This window comes from Lemur catta, chromosome 2 (assembly GCF_020740605.2).
Source record: "Lemur catta isolate mLemCat1 chromosome 2, mLemCat1.pri, whole genome shotgun sequence".
Lineage (NCBI taxonomy): Eukaryota > Metazoa > Chordata > Mammalia > Primates > Lemuridae > Lemur > Lemur catta.
In genome coordinates this window covers 28,901,544-28,915,043 of record NC_059129.1, presented here as the reverse complement: position 1 = coordinate 28,915,043, position 13,500 = coordinate 28,901,544, and the positions used below count along the sequence as shown (strand labels likewise).

Genomic DNA, 13,500 nt, shown 5'->3' with positions numbered 1-13,500 from the left:
CCTCCGGCCACCAAACCATGTCCCCGCCCACGGAGTCACCCAGTTCTCGGGGGGAGCGTCCTTCTCCCCGGGGCAGCTATACGGAGTGTGCAGAGGGAGCTCTGGCCTGAGGAGGATCAAGGCCTTGACCACGCCTTGGACTTGGCCCAGGGCTGACATGTGGGAAAGCCCAGCGTGTGCACAGGCTGAAGACTGCCGGCCGCCCAGGTCTCCCACTGTGCTCCCGGCCCGGTGGAACCTTCCTGAGGCAGACAGAGCCGGCTCCCCCCCAGCTCCCTCCCGCCACTGCCTGCCAGGCTCACACCTGCCCGGGGCGGGGAAGGAGGGGGTGCAGGTGCGGACGGCCCTTCCAGCTACTGAGCAGAGGGGAACAGGGAGTGGGCCAGGGGGGCCACATCAAAGGCACCCAGCCTACCCCCGAGTCCTCGCTAAGGCCTCTGGAGTCTCGCTTACCCCCAGCCCACGTGCCCAGGGGTCCCCACCCCTGGTCCAAACCAAAGGGCACCTCCTCCCTGAAGCCAGCCCTGACTCCTGCAGCCTGCTGAGACACCACCTCCCCTGAGCTCTCCTCTCTTCCTGACCTCAGCCACCATGTGCTCCTGCGTACCTGTGCCCACCACTCTGCTCACTGTCCCTGTTCACTGCTGTGCTGCACACACACCTTCAGCCACTGCGGAAGCACCTTGAGACCAGAGTCAGCCTGAGCTGCCCCCAGTACAGGGCCGGGCACAGGTGGGGCTCGAGATGCCCGAGTGGCAAGTGAACGGACAGGGAATGTGTGAGAAGACTAAAGAAGGGAAGGCAGGAAGGGAAGGAGGAAGACCAATGAGAGGAGAGAGGGCAGGAGGGAGGAGAAAGAAAGAGGCTGGCGGCAGGGGGGAGGCAGCTCTTGGGCAGAGTGCCCAGGTGAGGGAGGCCGACTCGAGGTCCCCCGGGCAGCCCACCAACTCCTGGCACAGGCTTGCTCTTCCCACCTCAGTGTGCAGGGAGTTCCCGAGGCCACCGAGTCCCTCTGCCTGCCTCGGTGCCATGGTCCCCACAACTCTGGGTAGGGCCCCCTGTGCGGAGGACGTCCCTGTGGCAAGGGTCGGCACAACTCAGGTGGCATTAGCCACGTCACACCTGTGTGGTCCCTGAGTACTGTGTGGGTGTCTGTGTCCTCTCCCCAGGGACGGAGAGCCACCCACCCAGGCAAGGGACACACTGCGTCCGACCACTGAGTGGGGTTTACAGTGGGGGCTCACTGAAGGCTGGGCTGAAGGCCGGGCAAAGGAGCGAGGACGGCCAGGGATTAAGGAAGACAGGTGCGAGGGGGACAGCAGGGTGCCCGAGGCCCAGAGCTGGAGGTCTGCGGGCCCAGCCCCATCTTCCCACCACCAGTGCCCGGGCCGTCCTCCTGGCCTGAGACTCGCCAGCCTGGAGCAGCCCGCGCCTGCCCCGGTTACGCCACCGGTATCTGCTGCCCAGCATGCGGGGGGTGACATCTGCTCTGGGCCTGGCTCTGTCCTGGGTGCTGGGGACACAGAGAGGGGCTGGGCGCAGTCCTGGTCCCCAGGCAGACAGAGCAGGTGAGGCACATCAAGTGCACGTGTAACAGAGAGACAACCACCAGGGCCACGGGGGCCTCCCGGGCCCAGGCTGGGGACGCCAAGGCTTCCTGGAGGAGGTGACTGCCAAGCTGAGTCTCAAAGAACAATGAGGAGTTTGCCCCACAGAGGTGTAGGGCACAGGCCAAGGCAGGGGGCAGGAAGCGGCCAGGTGCCGTGGGGACCGGCAAGCACGTGAAGCCAACAGAGACTTTTCTGGGCCCTCTGGACAGTCCCCCCCGCCGTTGGCGATCCGCCCCGCCCCGTTTCCCACGGCGAGTCCAGGTCTGGGGCTCTGCCATCAGTTCCGCCCCCTGAAGAATCTGGAAGGGAAATATTGACACAACCACCCCCTACCCAGACAGGAGGAGCCCGCGCCGGGTGACATGAGCGTTGACGGCGCGCGGGTGCCAGCATATGGCTCCTGCTGTCGTGTTGGGGAACACGAGTGATTGCCACGTAATGAATGCTCCACACGGCTGTGGGGCCACGCGGCGGCCGCGCCGCCCACTCACCATATCTGCTGTTAAACAGGATCTGCACGCACTCCCGCAGCGTGTTGATGTCCTCGGTTTCCTTTATGAAGGCGTCCCACTTCTCTATCAAAACACAGGAGGCTCAAGTAAGCAGGGCCCCGGGACGTCACACTGCCCCGCCACCACAGACACCCGGCTCTCTCCGCCAGAGCCCCCGAGGCGGCCCTGGCTCTTCCACCCCCGCCCACCTCGGACCCTGCACAAATCCAGGGTAACCTGAGGGTCCTCGCCCCCACCTGCTCTCTCCTCTTGCCCCAACGTTTGCCTCTGTCCTCGCCCCCGGGTGCCGTGTGCCACGCGGGCTCCGCCCATCCACCCTGGGCCCGTCCTGCCCTGGACAGGCGGGAGGCTGGGGGAGAGGGGTCCTCCCCAGTGAGGGACAGCCCAAGTCTGGGTGTCAAAGATCAAACCCTTGCACCTCCTACGCCTCAGGTCTCACCTGGCGCTGGTCTTGTCAGCTTCCCCCAAACCCTCAGCCCTGCTGGCCTCTCCCACAAAACCAGAGCCCCTGCCTCAATTTAATATTAATAACAAGAACGATCATTTGCTTCATTATAATTAGTAAAAGTAACACCTTTAATTACGTGCTTATCTGCGCTAAGTACTTTATATCTATAATGCCTATCCTCTTTAATCCCTCATGATAATCGTTGAACATAGATGTTATTCCTATTTTGCAGAGAGAGAAACTGAGGCTCAGAGAAGCTGAGCGCCTTGCCTGAGATCACCCAGTGAGACTTGACCCCAGCTTGTGTCCCTCGCCCACTGGCCTCCTGGGACGCTGCTCCACCTGGATTTCCAAGTCCCCTCCCAGCGGGGCTGGGTCTCGTTTGGGACAGTCGGGGATGGGGGGCATCTCCATTCTGATCCCAGGACACTGGGTTTTCTTCAAGAGCCTCTTACTGGAGGTGAGGCTGAGACCTCCACAAAGCAAAACCGCTGCGACGTCTTAGTTCATTCCTTCCTGGTACAACTGAATCCCAAGTTTTCCTGCTCTCAGTCTCTCTGTGTGGTACTTTATAAATCTATCCACGTATGTTTTTGATAATTCCTTCCTTCAAGAGGTGGAGTTTAATTCCCCTTCCTTTGAGTGTAAGATGGATCAAGTGTCTGGCTTCTAATGGCTACAATATGGCAGAAGTAACAGCGATTTCTAAAGCTGGGTCATAAAAGACACGTGGCTTCCTCCTTCCCCTTGGATCGTGAACCCAGAGGAATCCAGCTGCCACCTTGTGAGGACGCCCAGGCAGCCCGTGAAGGCCGGCAGGCGTGGCGAGGAACGAGGCCTCCTGCCGACAGCCACGCCCGTGAGCCTGGAAGCAGCCCCTCCAGCCCCAGTCGAGCCTTCGGATGACGGCAGCCCCGGCCAACACCTTGGCTACAGACTCATGAGAGACCCTCAGCCAGAACTACCCAGGTCAGCCGCTCCCAGACTCCCGACAGCCAGAAGTGTGCAGTCGTAAATGCTTGTTGTTTTAAGCTACATTTGGGGTCATTTATCACAGAGCAATAGGTAACTATCACACCCTGGCTTTACTCATAGCCCCCTGAGCAGAACTGTTCCTCCTTTTCCTCACAAAGACCCAGGGAGTTGTCGGCCACGGTTCTGGCCCTCAGGGGGACAGCGCAGGTAGGACACACTTCCATCTCAGTGAGCAACACCTCCAACCCCGATCCTACCTGGCCAGTGCCACCGCGGGCGCTGTCCTACCTGACTTGTCGTGGACGATGGAGAAGAGGATGCGCTTGGAGGCGTGGACGTTCTGGATGAGAGGCCCACCAGGTCCCGTGGGCTTCTGTCCTGGACAAGCAAAAGGGACAGGTTCTAGCTGGGCCCCAAGACGTGTTCCCCAGGTCCCGCGCCGGGGCACAGGCTTCGGCTCTGGGTAACAGCCAGGGAGAGCCCAGAACTGAGCGCCGTGATCATGAACTCAAGGCAAGTTCCCTGACCAGAGGCCGAAGACACCCTGCCCCAGAATCTGCCACCCTAACGCCAGATCAGCAAGGCCGCACGCTGGAGGTCGCCTTCTCCCGGTGGGGACACTTGTTCCAGGTGTGTAAGTCCTAAACCCTGGTCAGCCCACACACTTGCGGAGGGGGTGTCCTCTTCTCTCCGAGTTATACAGCCGATATAACTTACAAGCACCTACTGTGCGCCCAGCATTGGACCCAGTGCTTTAATATAGAACACCTGGGCCCACTGGAACCATTCGGCAGATTTATCCAAACAGACCGCCGGGCCCCGTCCCTAAGCTTCAGATTCAGGAAGACAGGAGGGTCCTGTGAACATGCATTTCCAACCTGCTCTTAGGAGACGCTGCTGCAGCCACCAATCTGCCATTTAATTGTGATAACAGCCCTGGGAAGCAGGTACTGCTAGCACCCCCATTTTACAGATGAGGCAACTGAGGTTCAGAGAGGTAGAGACCTGCCTGGGACACACAGGCCCTCAGCAGAGGAGCCAGGGGAGGAGCCCAGGTCTCCCTCACACTCAGCTGTTCCTTCTCCTACGCCCCAGAGCCCTGATCCAGGCTGTACGTGGCAGGTGCCCATTGAGTGCATGTGGGCTGAGCGAGATGCCTTCTCCCTTCAGACTCCTCACAGAGTCCCCCAGCTGTCTTTTGATCCCAGGCTAAGGACACTGTCATAGGTGGCTGAGCAGGGACCCAGGGTCAGGACACCGTCTGCCCCAGCCCCAGCCCCTTGCCCAAACCTGCCTCCTTCCAGCCTGGGCGGGCCCAACATCCCAACCTGCCCTGGGAGGGTGTCCCCGCATGAGTGGCCTCCGTCCCACCCCCAGACGTGGAGGTCCCAGCGGCGGTGTTACCACAACAGTCGGAGAAGTCTTGGGCACCGGGGCCCTTGGGCTCTGGCACGGGCCGGCCCAGGCCCAGGTCGCTGGGGGCGAGCGGGCAGGCGGGCGCTTCCTGCTTGAGCTCCCGGATGGCGTGGCTGGGGAGCGCGGTGCTGTACAGGAAGCTGGCCATGGAGGAGGAGGTGGCCATGGGGGGCAGGTCCTGGGGTGGCACCTTGGGGGCCTGGCCATGCAGGCCGCAGTCCCGGGACCCCTTGGGGATCAGGGAGACGCCGTTCAGCTCCACCAGGGCCTTGGAGTCCCGCCCACCGTCCTCGAGTGGCCTGGGTGGAGAGGACACAGGGACACTTCGCACACCTGCCTGTTGCGCCTGTCCCTCCCCAGCTCCCCTGGCCCCACCTTCTGTGGAACACAACAGCCCCCTGAGGAGGCAGGACGGGAGCTAGTCCCCACTTTACAGGTGGGGGTGGGGCCCCAGGTGGCTGTGCTGTGCCCAGGGCCACGCAGTGAGGCCACTGGACGTCCTAGGCCTGCCGTCTTCTCCAGCCCACCGACAAGATCTCGTCAGAGGCAGGGGACTGCCTCCCCTCTCCTGTCACCTCCCCTCTTCCCTGCTTGTGCACCGCAGAGACAAGCTCAACCTTAAGCCCTCAGGCTATCCTCTTGCCAAAGGACACGACTATGCCCAGCCTAAACAACCTCCCCTCCCCTCTGTCCCTAATTAACCCGATTTATAACCCCAGCGGGCACATAACACGGCTTCTGCCACTTTTGACACCTGGAATGCCATCAGTGCCATTTTGTCCCAAGCCAAGTCTCTTCCAGTCTCCTTGCAATGCAGGGGTCCTCTGGGAAACTTCCGCCACTAAACAGCCGGCTCAGATCCTGCTCTGTGACTGCGCTTTGGCCTCACCTCCACCTTCCGACTAGGAGCCTTCACAACCAGGGTCCCCTGTGGGTGTCTTAGGTTCCCACCCCCGGGGGCTGGGTAAGTGGTCACAGGTGGCTGAGCCAGATGGCACCTGTGGCCCTCTTGGCCTGCCCTGGCCCGGCGAACGTGGTCCGGCCCCCGGCTGCCCGCACTCACCTCTTGAGCTTGAAGCGGATGCGGTGGCTGTGCTCCAGGATGGCCATGAGGGCCTTGGGGTCGTACTCGGCGGGCCTCCGGAAGGCCAGGCCCTCGGGCAGCCCCTGCACGGCCAGCAGCCCCGGCTCCCTGAGCAGCCTCTCGTAGGGCAGCGGCACCACACTGGCCCTTCCCAGGGCCTCGCCTGCGGGGGCGTCGAGAAGGGGGGCCTGGTATGAGAGGACAGCCAGGCTGGGGCCAGGGCCGGTGCGCCCCAGAGCCCCGGCCATGCGGAGTGGCTCCCCCGGGGCGGGGCTCCCACAGGCCCTGGTGACTGCAGACTCCACGTGGAATAACCCCGTACAGGCAGGGGCAGGGCGGGGAGGGCTGCACCTCAGGGCCTGGGGCTCCCTCACCGAGGGGTCCCTCCCCAGCCAGGCCCCTGTCCACTCGGGGCACCTGGCTCCAGCAGGGGCTCGGGCAGGGGGTGGGGAAGACAAAGGGGTGGCAGAGAAAAGAGGGCACAAGGGACAGAGAAGAGGGGCTTGCACGAGCCAGGCTGCAAGGAAAAAGCGGGAGGGAGGGAGAGAGGGAGGCAGAGGCGAGAGAGCAAGGAAGACAGGAGGGGAGGAGCAGGGAGGGAATCCGGAAAGAGACAGGACAGAGGAACAGACAGACCGAGAAGACCTGGGGGCAGAGCAGGGGTGGGACAGAGCAGAGGAGACGGGATGGGGACCAGGGGCTGGGGGATGGCCCTGAGAACATCTGTCATCACCCCACATGGCAGTCCCCAGCCAGGGCCAGAAAGAGGCCTGTCCCCTCATGGCCACCCGGGATTCTGCCCAAGGAGGTCAAGGGACACTGGGGGTGGGCAGGAGCACGGGGGGGCTCTGGGCACAGGCCCTGCAGTTGGCCAAAGTGTCCACGGAGGCATGGCCAGCCCTGTGTGGCAGTCCTCCCATCCCAAGGTGGCCATCATGCCCACCCAGGGCCTCTGGGCCCCTGGCCCCACGGGGCCTCCTCCTCCTAACCTTGGACCAGTGTAAATTTCCTCGCAAACCTTGGCTCCATAAAACCAAGGGCTGCAGTAGGGGAAGGGATCAAACAAGTCAGAAATAAATGAGGTGGGACCTAAGGGACCACAGGGACCTGCCCAAGGTCACCTTGGGAGTATGAAGGCTACGGCTGGGGCCCTGAGACTTTCTGCAACCTGACACTTCCCAAGAGAGGCCAGGTCTCCACTCCTCTCCCTGCAGGAAAGACTTGGGCGAGCAATCAGCTCTCACTCAGTCATTCAACAAACATCACCTGAGCACCTGCTGTTGTTGGGCCCTGGAATGCAGGCTGAGGACAGCCAGAAAGGGCAGACACAGCCGCTGACCCTGGGCTCCTGGGCTACTGAGGGGACAGGGCACTGCAGGTGTCCAGAGGGGCCCAAGCCAGGGGGAGGGGGCTTCTGGGAGTCGAGCCTCAGGGCATGATGCAGGTGTCCCCCAGACAGGGGATGGGAGAGGCAGTCCCAAAAGACATGGTGGTGCTGAGGCGAGGACGTGTGACATGAGCCAGAGTGTGCTAGAGGACAGGAAGTGGCTCTGTGAGGCGGATCAATAGGGTCTGTGCCCCTGGGCGGGGAGACAAGGCTGGGAGGGGGTCGGGGATGGGCATGGTGGGACCCAGCACCACGCTGAGGGTGACAGGAGCCACCGAAGGCCATGGAGCGCAGACCTTCATGGTCAGACCTGTGCTTTGAGAAGACGCCCTTGATCACAGGGCAGGTGAGGGTAGCAGGGACCCGGCCTGGAGGTCACGGCGAGCCTGGGGCCGCTTCTAGGGGAGGGTGGCAGCGCCCTGAGCCAGGGCAGGGCAGTGGGGATGGACGGTGTCCGGGAACCCAGGCCCGGGTGGAATAGCCACACCGCGGGGGGCAGGGATGAGTGGGGGCTCGGGCAGGCAGTGTCCCCTGCCTCGGGTTTGCACAGGTCCCACGGCGGGGCAGAGGGGGCCTCCTCCACTGGGCGGGGACTGGGGCTCCCACCCACCCTGGGGGCCCCAAATGGAATGAGGAAGGATCTTACTATAAAGAACATCAAACACCTCCTCTACCATCTTCCGCAGAAGGTACACGTCCGAGCCGTGCTCCAGGGAGGACCGTGGGATGCTCCGGCCGCCACCTTCGCCCCGCTGCACCTTCTTGGGGTGCTCTGCCTCTGGATCCTTCCATGGGGGCCCTCCTGTGGGACACAGAGCAGGCAAGGCCACAGTGAGCACCTGTCTTACCACCTGACCTTCAGGCTCGGATATCTCTGCCCTGTGCTGAGCCCTGAAGCCTGGCACCCAATGTGGTGCACAGTGAATGAATGAATGAATGAAAAATTAATGAGTGAGCAAGCCCTGCCCCAGCCACCCCGCTGAGGGCCAGGGCTGGCCATCTCAGAGTTCCCAGTGCCCAGCACAGGGCCTGGGTCTCATCCCTCGTCACCTCCAACTTGCTGTGTGACCTTGGGCAAGTCCCTTCCCTCTCTGAGCTTCCGTCTGTGAATGCTCACGGGAGATCAGCTGGCCTGGCTCAGACCTGGGTGCGATGAGTGTCTGTCCCACGCGCCCCTTTCTGTGCTGACACTAACACTCTGTCCCAACCAGTCTGGGCCCCAGTTTTCTGCTCTGCTGAAGCGGGACACAGTGGGGACCCCACCAGGAGGCCGTGGGCTGCAAAGAGCAGGTTCCTGCCAGGCTGGGCCAGGTGGGGACCTGGGAGAACTGGTGGATGCTTGGAGAATGTACTAGAAGCTGCCCCGGAAAGGGGCTGAGGAGGCCCCCACAGCCCCCTCCCAGCTCGGAGCCTGCTCTCCTCTGGGATCTGAGAAGCTTGAAATAAACCAGCCGCGTTCCCGGTGCTATAAATAGCGGCTCTGCCCGGCTCTGGGAAGCCAGGTGCGCCTTCCCCAGGCCCCCGCCTGGCCCCCGCCTGGGAGGCTGGGGAGTCGCAGGTCCTGCCAGGGGCCACCCTGCCAGCCCGGCCGTCGCCTGGCCTTGGCGAGGGCACAGGCTCTGCGGCTGGGCGGGGTGGGGCGGGCTGAGGAAACGGCTGCACGCCCAGCGCCGGGGACGCCCTTCCCCGAGGTGGCTGATCTAGGGATGCAGCGTGAATGCTAATGACAACAGCCAGCGTGGACCGAGTGTCAGCTGAGTGCCGGACGCCGTTCTAAGACTTGCCGGGTACGGATTCGTCGACCCTCGGACCACCCCACGTTCTCCCTTTTCACAGATGAGCAGGTTGGGGCCCAGCGGGGGCAGAGCCGGGGCGCGGACCCCTGCTCTCCTGACGGCAAGCTATGCCCCGGGTATAGCGGCCCAGGCTGTGGCTCCCGTGCCGGCTTCGGCGTCGGCCTTCTGTGCTGGGGCCGGGCCCTCACTCACCACAGAGGTGACGCTGACCTCAGGGATTCAGGACACAGACGCCGCTGTCGTGTGGGAGCAACTGCAGCCGGGGGCAGGGGTGAGGGGCACTGAGAGGCCCGGGTGGGAGGCGTGGTGCCTCTGGGGGTTGGGACGCGTCTGCCAGGCAGAGGGGAGCGGGGCTTCCAGCTGGGGGAGCAGCAGGGCCCGAGACAGAAAGGACATGGGACACGGCGACACTGAGCCGGGCCTGAGCACAACGGGCTGCCAGAGGCACAGGCTGAGTTAGGAGGGCCCCTGAAGGCCCTGGAACCGAGGAGATTTGGGGGCTGCAGAAAGACCCCTCTGCCTCAGGACTCCCAGGAGGGGCTGGTCTTCTTGGAGAGTGACCAGGGCGGCCCAGCAAGGCCCTTGGAGCTGCCTGTTCTGCACCTCCCGGGATTGGAGGGAGCGCAGCAGAGAGGCCGCATGTGTCAGAACCAGACGCCTGGCTCGAGCCCCGCCCCCACCACGTGCCCGCCATGTGTGCCTGGGGACGGGTGTGCCACCACAGTCTCTGGTCTGTAAATCTGTGCCCGTTTCCCAAGCCTGCCGGGGAAGCAAACGAAGCACCCGGCACAGGCCTGGCCCGGAGCGTTGTTTCTCACGACATCTCTAACAGCTCACGCACTTGCTGCCCGACTGTGCCAAGGCGCCGGACGTGTGCTCAGTCACTGTGTCCCCAGGAGCCTCCCTAAGGCGGCACCAAGATGGTAACAATGGCAATGACAATGACAATGTCTGCCCCACAGGGCTGACGTCAGGGTGAGTTGGTGCTGGATGAGCCACTGCGCACGCAGGCACTTGATAAACCTTGGTGGAACAAGTGTGCTTGGTCCCTGTGCTTGGGGACACACAGTCAAGAGGAAGAACCAGGCAGCGACCGCAGGCTCAGTGTTCTCGTCTGTAAATGGGCAGATGCGGGTGGCTGGCCCGGGCCGCCCCGGGGTCCAGCAGCCGGACTCTGTCGACTCAGGGGCTCCTGGATGAGTCCAACAAAAACCATGGCCTCCCCGACAGCGCCACACTGAGGGGCTCCGATAACCCATCTGGTCCAGTTCATCCCCCACGCAGGGCCACCCAGCTGGGCACGGCCGGGACCCAGACATGGGCCACAGCGCCGGCCCTGCAGAGCCTGGGTACTCACGGCAGAACCTGAGGAAGTCTGACTGCAGCTCCTTCCGCGCGTTCAGGAACATTCTCCCCTTCTCGGTGCCCACCACGAAGGCGCTCTCATCGTGCACCGCGACACAGGCCACTTCCGCGTTCAGCTTGGAGAGCGCTGAGCACTGTGGGGGGGCAGGGCGTGTGAGCGGGAGGCCCCCCAACCCTGCCCGCTCCAGGACAGCTCCGGTGCCAGCTTCGGGGTTGGGATGTGAGCTCCCAGCTGCCTGAGACCCCCCAGCAGCTCCAGGGAGAGGGCGCCCCTCCACCGTTCCAGTGAAGGAGTGGCCATCGGAGCTGGAAGAGATCCTTCAGGGCAGGTCACCTCTCAGCGGGGGCTGGGGGGATGGGGCGTGGGGAAGAGGGGCTGGGATGGGGCTGGGGGGATGTTGCACGTCCCTTCTGCCCACTCCCCCTACAGACCACCAAGGACCTGGCCCAGAGCGCTGGAGGAGGCTGGACTTAAGTCACTGCCAAACAAGTGTCATTGTCACCCATGAAGGTCCCTCAGGAAACCCTTAAAGGGCCCAGGGACAGGGGGAGCCTGTCTTGTTCCAGCCACCAGGATAGCCACGGGGCCATCGGCTCCTCTGAGGAGGTGCTTAATAAACACCCCCTAGAGTAGCACCGCCCCATGGAACTTTCTGTGACAAGGGACATGTTCTATTTCTGGCCTGTCCAATACCGTAGCCACCAGCTACTTCTGGCTCCTGAGCACTTGAAATGAGGCCAGTGCAAACGAACAACTGAATTGTTTATTTTGTTTCATTTTTACTAATTAGAATTTGAGTGCAAATAGCCACATGTGGCCAGTGGCCATAGTACTGTTCATCGCTGCCCGAGGTCGCACCAACAAGCTAACAGTGCTGTGGGGACACACGGTCGGGCTCCTGGGCCCCTCCTCATGAAGGCCACTCTGCACAGTGCAGCACCCAGCCAGCTTCCCCAGGGGTGCTCCCTCGCTAGTCCACGCACTACCTAAGCCATTCTTGAGCCATTTACAGCAGGAACAGCCTGAAGGAGGCCCTTTGTCCTCAGGGAACTGTACGCTTTGCGCCTGGAAGTCTGCTTTAAAAATTGGTCATGCTGTGTGACTTCAGGCAAGGTACTACCCTCTCTGAACTTCAACTGCATCATCCTAAAATGCAGAGGTGCAGCTAACTGATGCCATATAGATTTTTTAAACACTCACCTACCCTCCATCACAGAACTGTCCCCCAGGAAAAGGGTGGAGGAAAATGACATTATTATGTCCTCATTTGGGATAAACTGCTACAGGTCTGGGTACGTAGGCAACGGTGGCAAAGGAGTGATTTACAAGGCCCCGCTTCTCTCTCCCAGCCCAAGACGCAGTGACAGCTCTTGCTTTAATGTCGGGATTGCGGCTCTATACTGCATTGCTGCCCCCACGTTATCCCCCAGGTAACCTGCCAGGAGGGAGACCTGGGGTGCATCCCAGGACAGGATGGGACAGCAAAAGAAGTAGCGGGACAAGGAGATGAGAGTCAGGAGCCAGCGTTTATTCCAACACTAGATTTTATGTCCCTGATGTCACTTAAGCCTCCCGCCCTTGACGTAGGCACCGTGGCCCAAGCTGCAGATGGGAACACTGAGGCTCAGGTCAGAGAAAGCTCCTCTGAGTGGCTGAGGTAGGACTTAAGCTCTGACGTCTCCCCACAGGGCTGGGGGTCCCACCTTCCTCCCGGGCAGGCAGGGACACTCACCATGGAATCTAAGGCAGACACGAGGCTGGTGATGATCTCGTCTTTGCGGGCGAAGGCGGAGTTCCAGCGGTCGGGCCCACAGCCGTTGGCGGGGATGTCACAGCGCTTGCCCAGCAAGGCCATGGTCGCCTGGTGGAAGGAGGCAGCGTGGTGGGCACAAGGCACAGGGCATGGCACACGTGGTGGCCACCTGCCCCTGCCCACCTGGCCCCTGGATTCCCAGGTGGGGCGAAGAAAGGGCTGGCCTTCCCTTGGCCCAAGGGCCTTTACTAGTGATGGAGTCAGAGCCTGCCAGGCCCGGGCACAGATGGGACGATAATGACACCCAGTGGGCTGTCCCCTGAAGTCTGCACCGCCCAAACCGAGCCCAGCACCAGGAACAGTCTGCTGGGCAGGCCCCGACTGCCAATTCTCCCCAGGTGTGTGGTTTGGGCCATGGCCCTCCCTTGCTCACACACCCTCTGTGGCTCCCTACTGCCTATATTAGCTCTCGACTCCTCAGCCTGGTATTCTGGTTTCCTGGCCTGGATGCCTGTCCCTTGCCCCAACTCCGTCCCTCACACTCCATGCCCCTGGTCCCCTAGACTCCACCACCCCCAGACGTATCAACGTCCTCTATCCCTCCCCAGCCTGCGCAGGTTCAGTTCCCCCCCAAGTGCCCTTCCTGGCCCTGCTGTCATCTGCTGATTAGCCCCACAGCTTTTTTTTACTTATTTATTTATTTATGAGACAAGGTCTTGCTCTGTCACCCAGGCAGGCATGCAGGGGTGCAATCACAGCTCACCGCAGCCTCCAACTCCTGAGCTCAAGCCATCCTCCTGCCTCAGCCTCCTGAGTAGCTGGGACTACAGGCACATACCATACCAGGCTAATTTTTAAAATTGTTTTGTAGAGAGAGGATCTGTCCCACTGGGAAGTCCCTGATTGTCCCACCTCCCATACATACCCAGGTGCCTCTGAGCTCCTCCATCACACTTCTGTGTCAAACCACATTCTCCCAAGGGCACAGCCACTGCCCTGAGGCCTCGGAGCCCCAGGATGTAGCAAGATACTGCAGGGCAGAGGCCCTTTCATCCCACACGAGGCGTTCCCCAGGGCAGGACTTTGTCCCGTGGTGACGGGGCCCCTGGAGGCCAGAGCTGCACCCTCCCCCACACTGGGGCTCCCTCGGGCC

General features: G+C 62.1%; 1 protein-coding gene across 1 annotated transcript in view; it reads right to left on the bottom strand.

The window, feature by feature from the left end:
- The window catches only part of GTF2IRD1 (GTF2I repeat domain containing 1), a 69,481-nt gene extending 56,380 nt beyond the window's left edge, over nucleotides 1-13,101 (bottom strand). The window contains exons 1-7 of the mRNA XM_045543156.1: nucleotides 12,327-13,101; nucleotides 10,586-10,727; nucleotides 8,079-8,234; nucleotides 6,025-6,208; nucleotides 4,950-5,260; nucleotides 3,834-3,923; nucleotides 2,102-2,185 (exon numbers count right to left, since the gene is read on the bottom strand). Of these exons, the coding sequence (XP_045399112.1) occupies nucleotides 2,102-2,185; nucleotides 3,834-3,923; nucleotides 4,950-5,260; nucleotides 6,025-6,208; nucleotides 8,079-8,234; nucleotides 10,586-10,727; nucleotides 12,327-12,449 (1,090 nt within the window). The 5' untranslated portion in view covers nucleotides 12,450-13,101. The remainder of the gene's footprint in view (nucleotides 1-2,101; nucleotides 2,186-3,833; nucleotides 3,924-4,949; nucleotides 5,261-6,024; nucleotides 6,209-8,078; nucleotides 8,235-10,585; nucleotides 10,728-12,326) is intronic.
- Nucleotides 13,102-13,500: the final 399 nt, after the last annotated feature.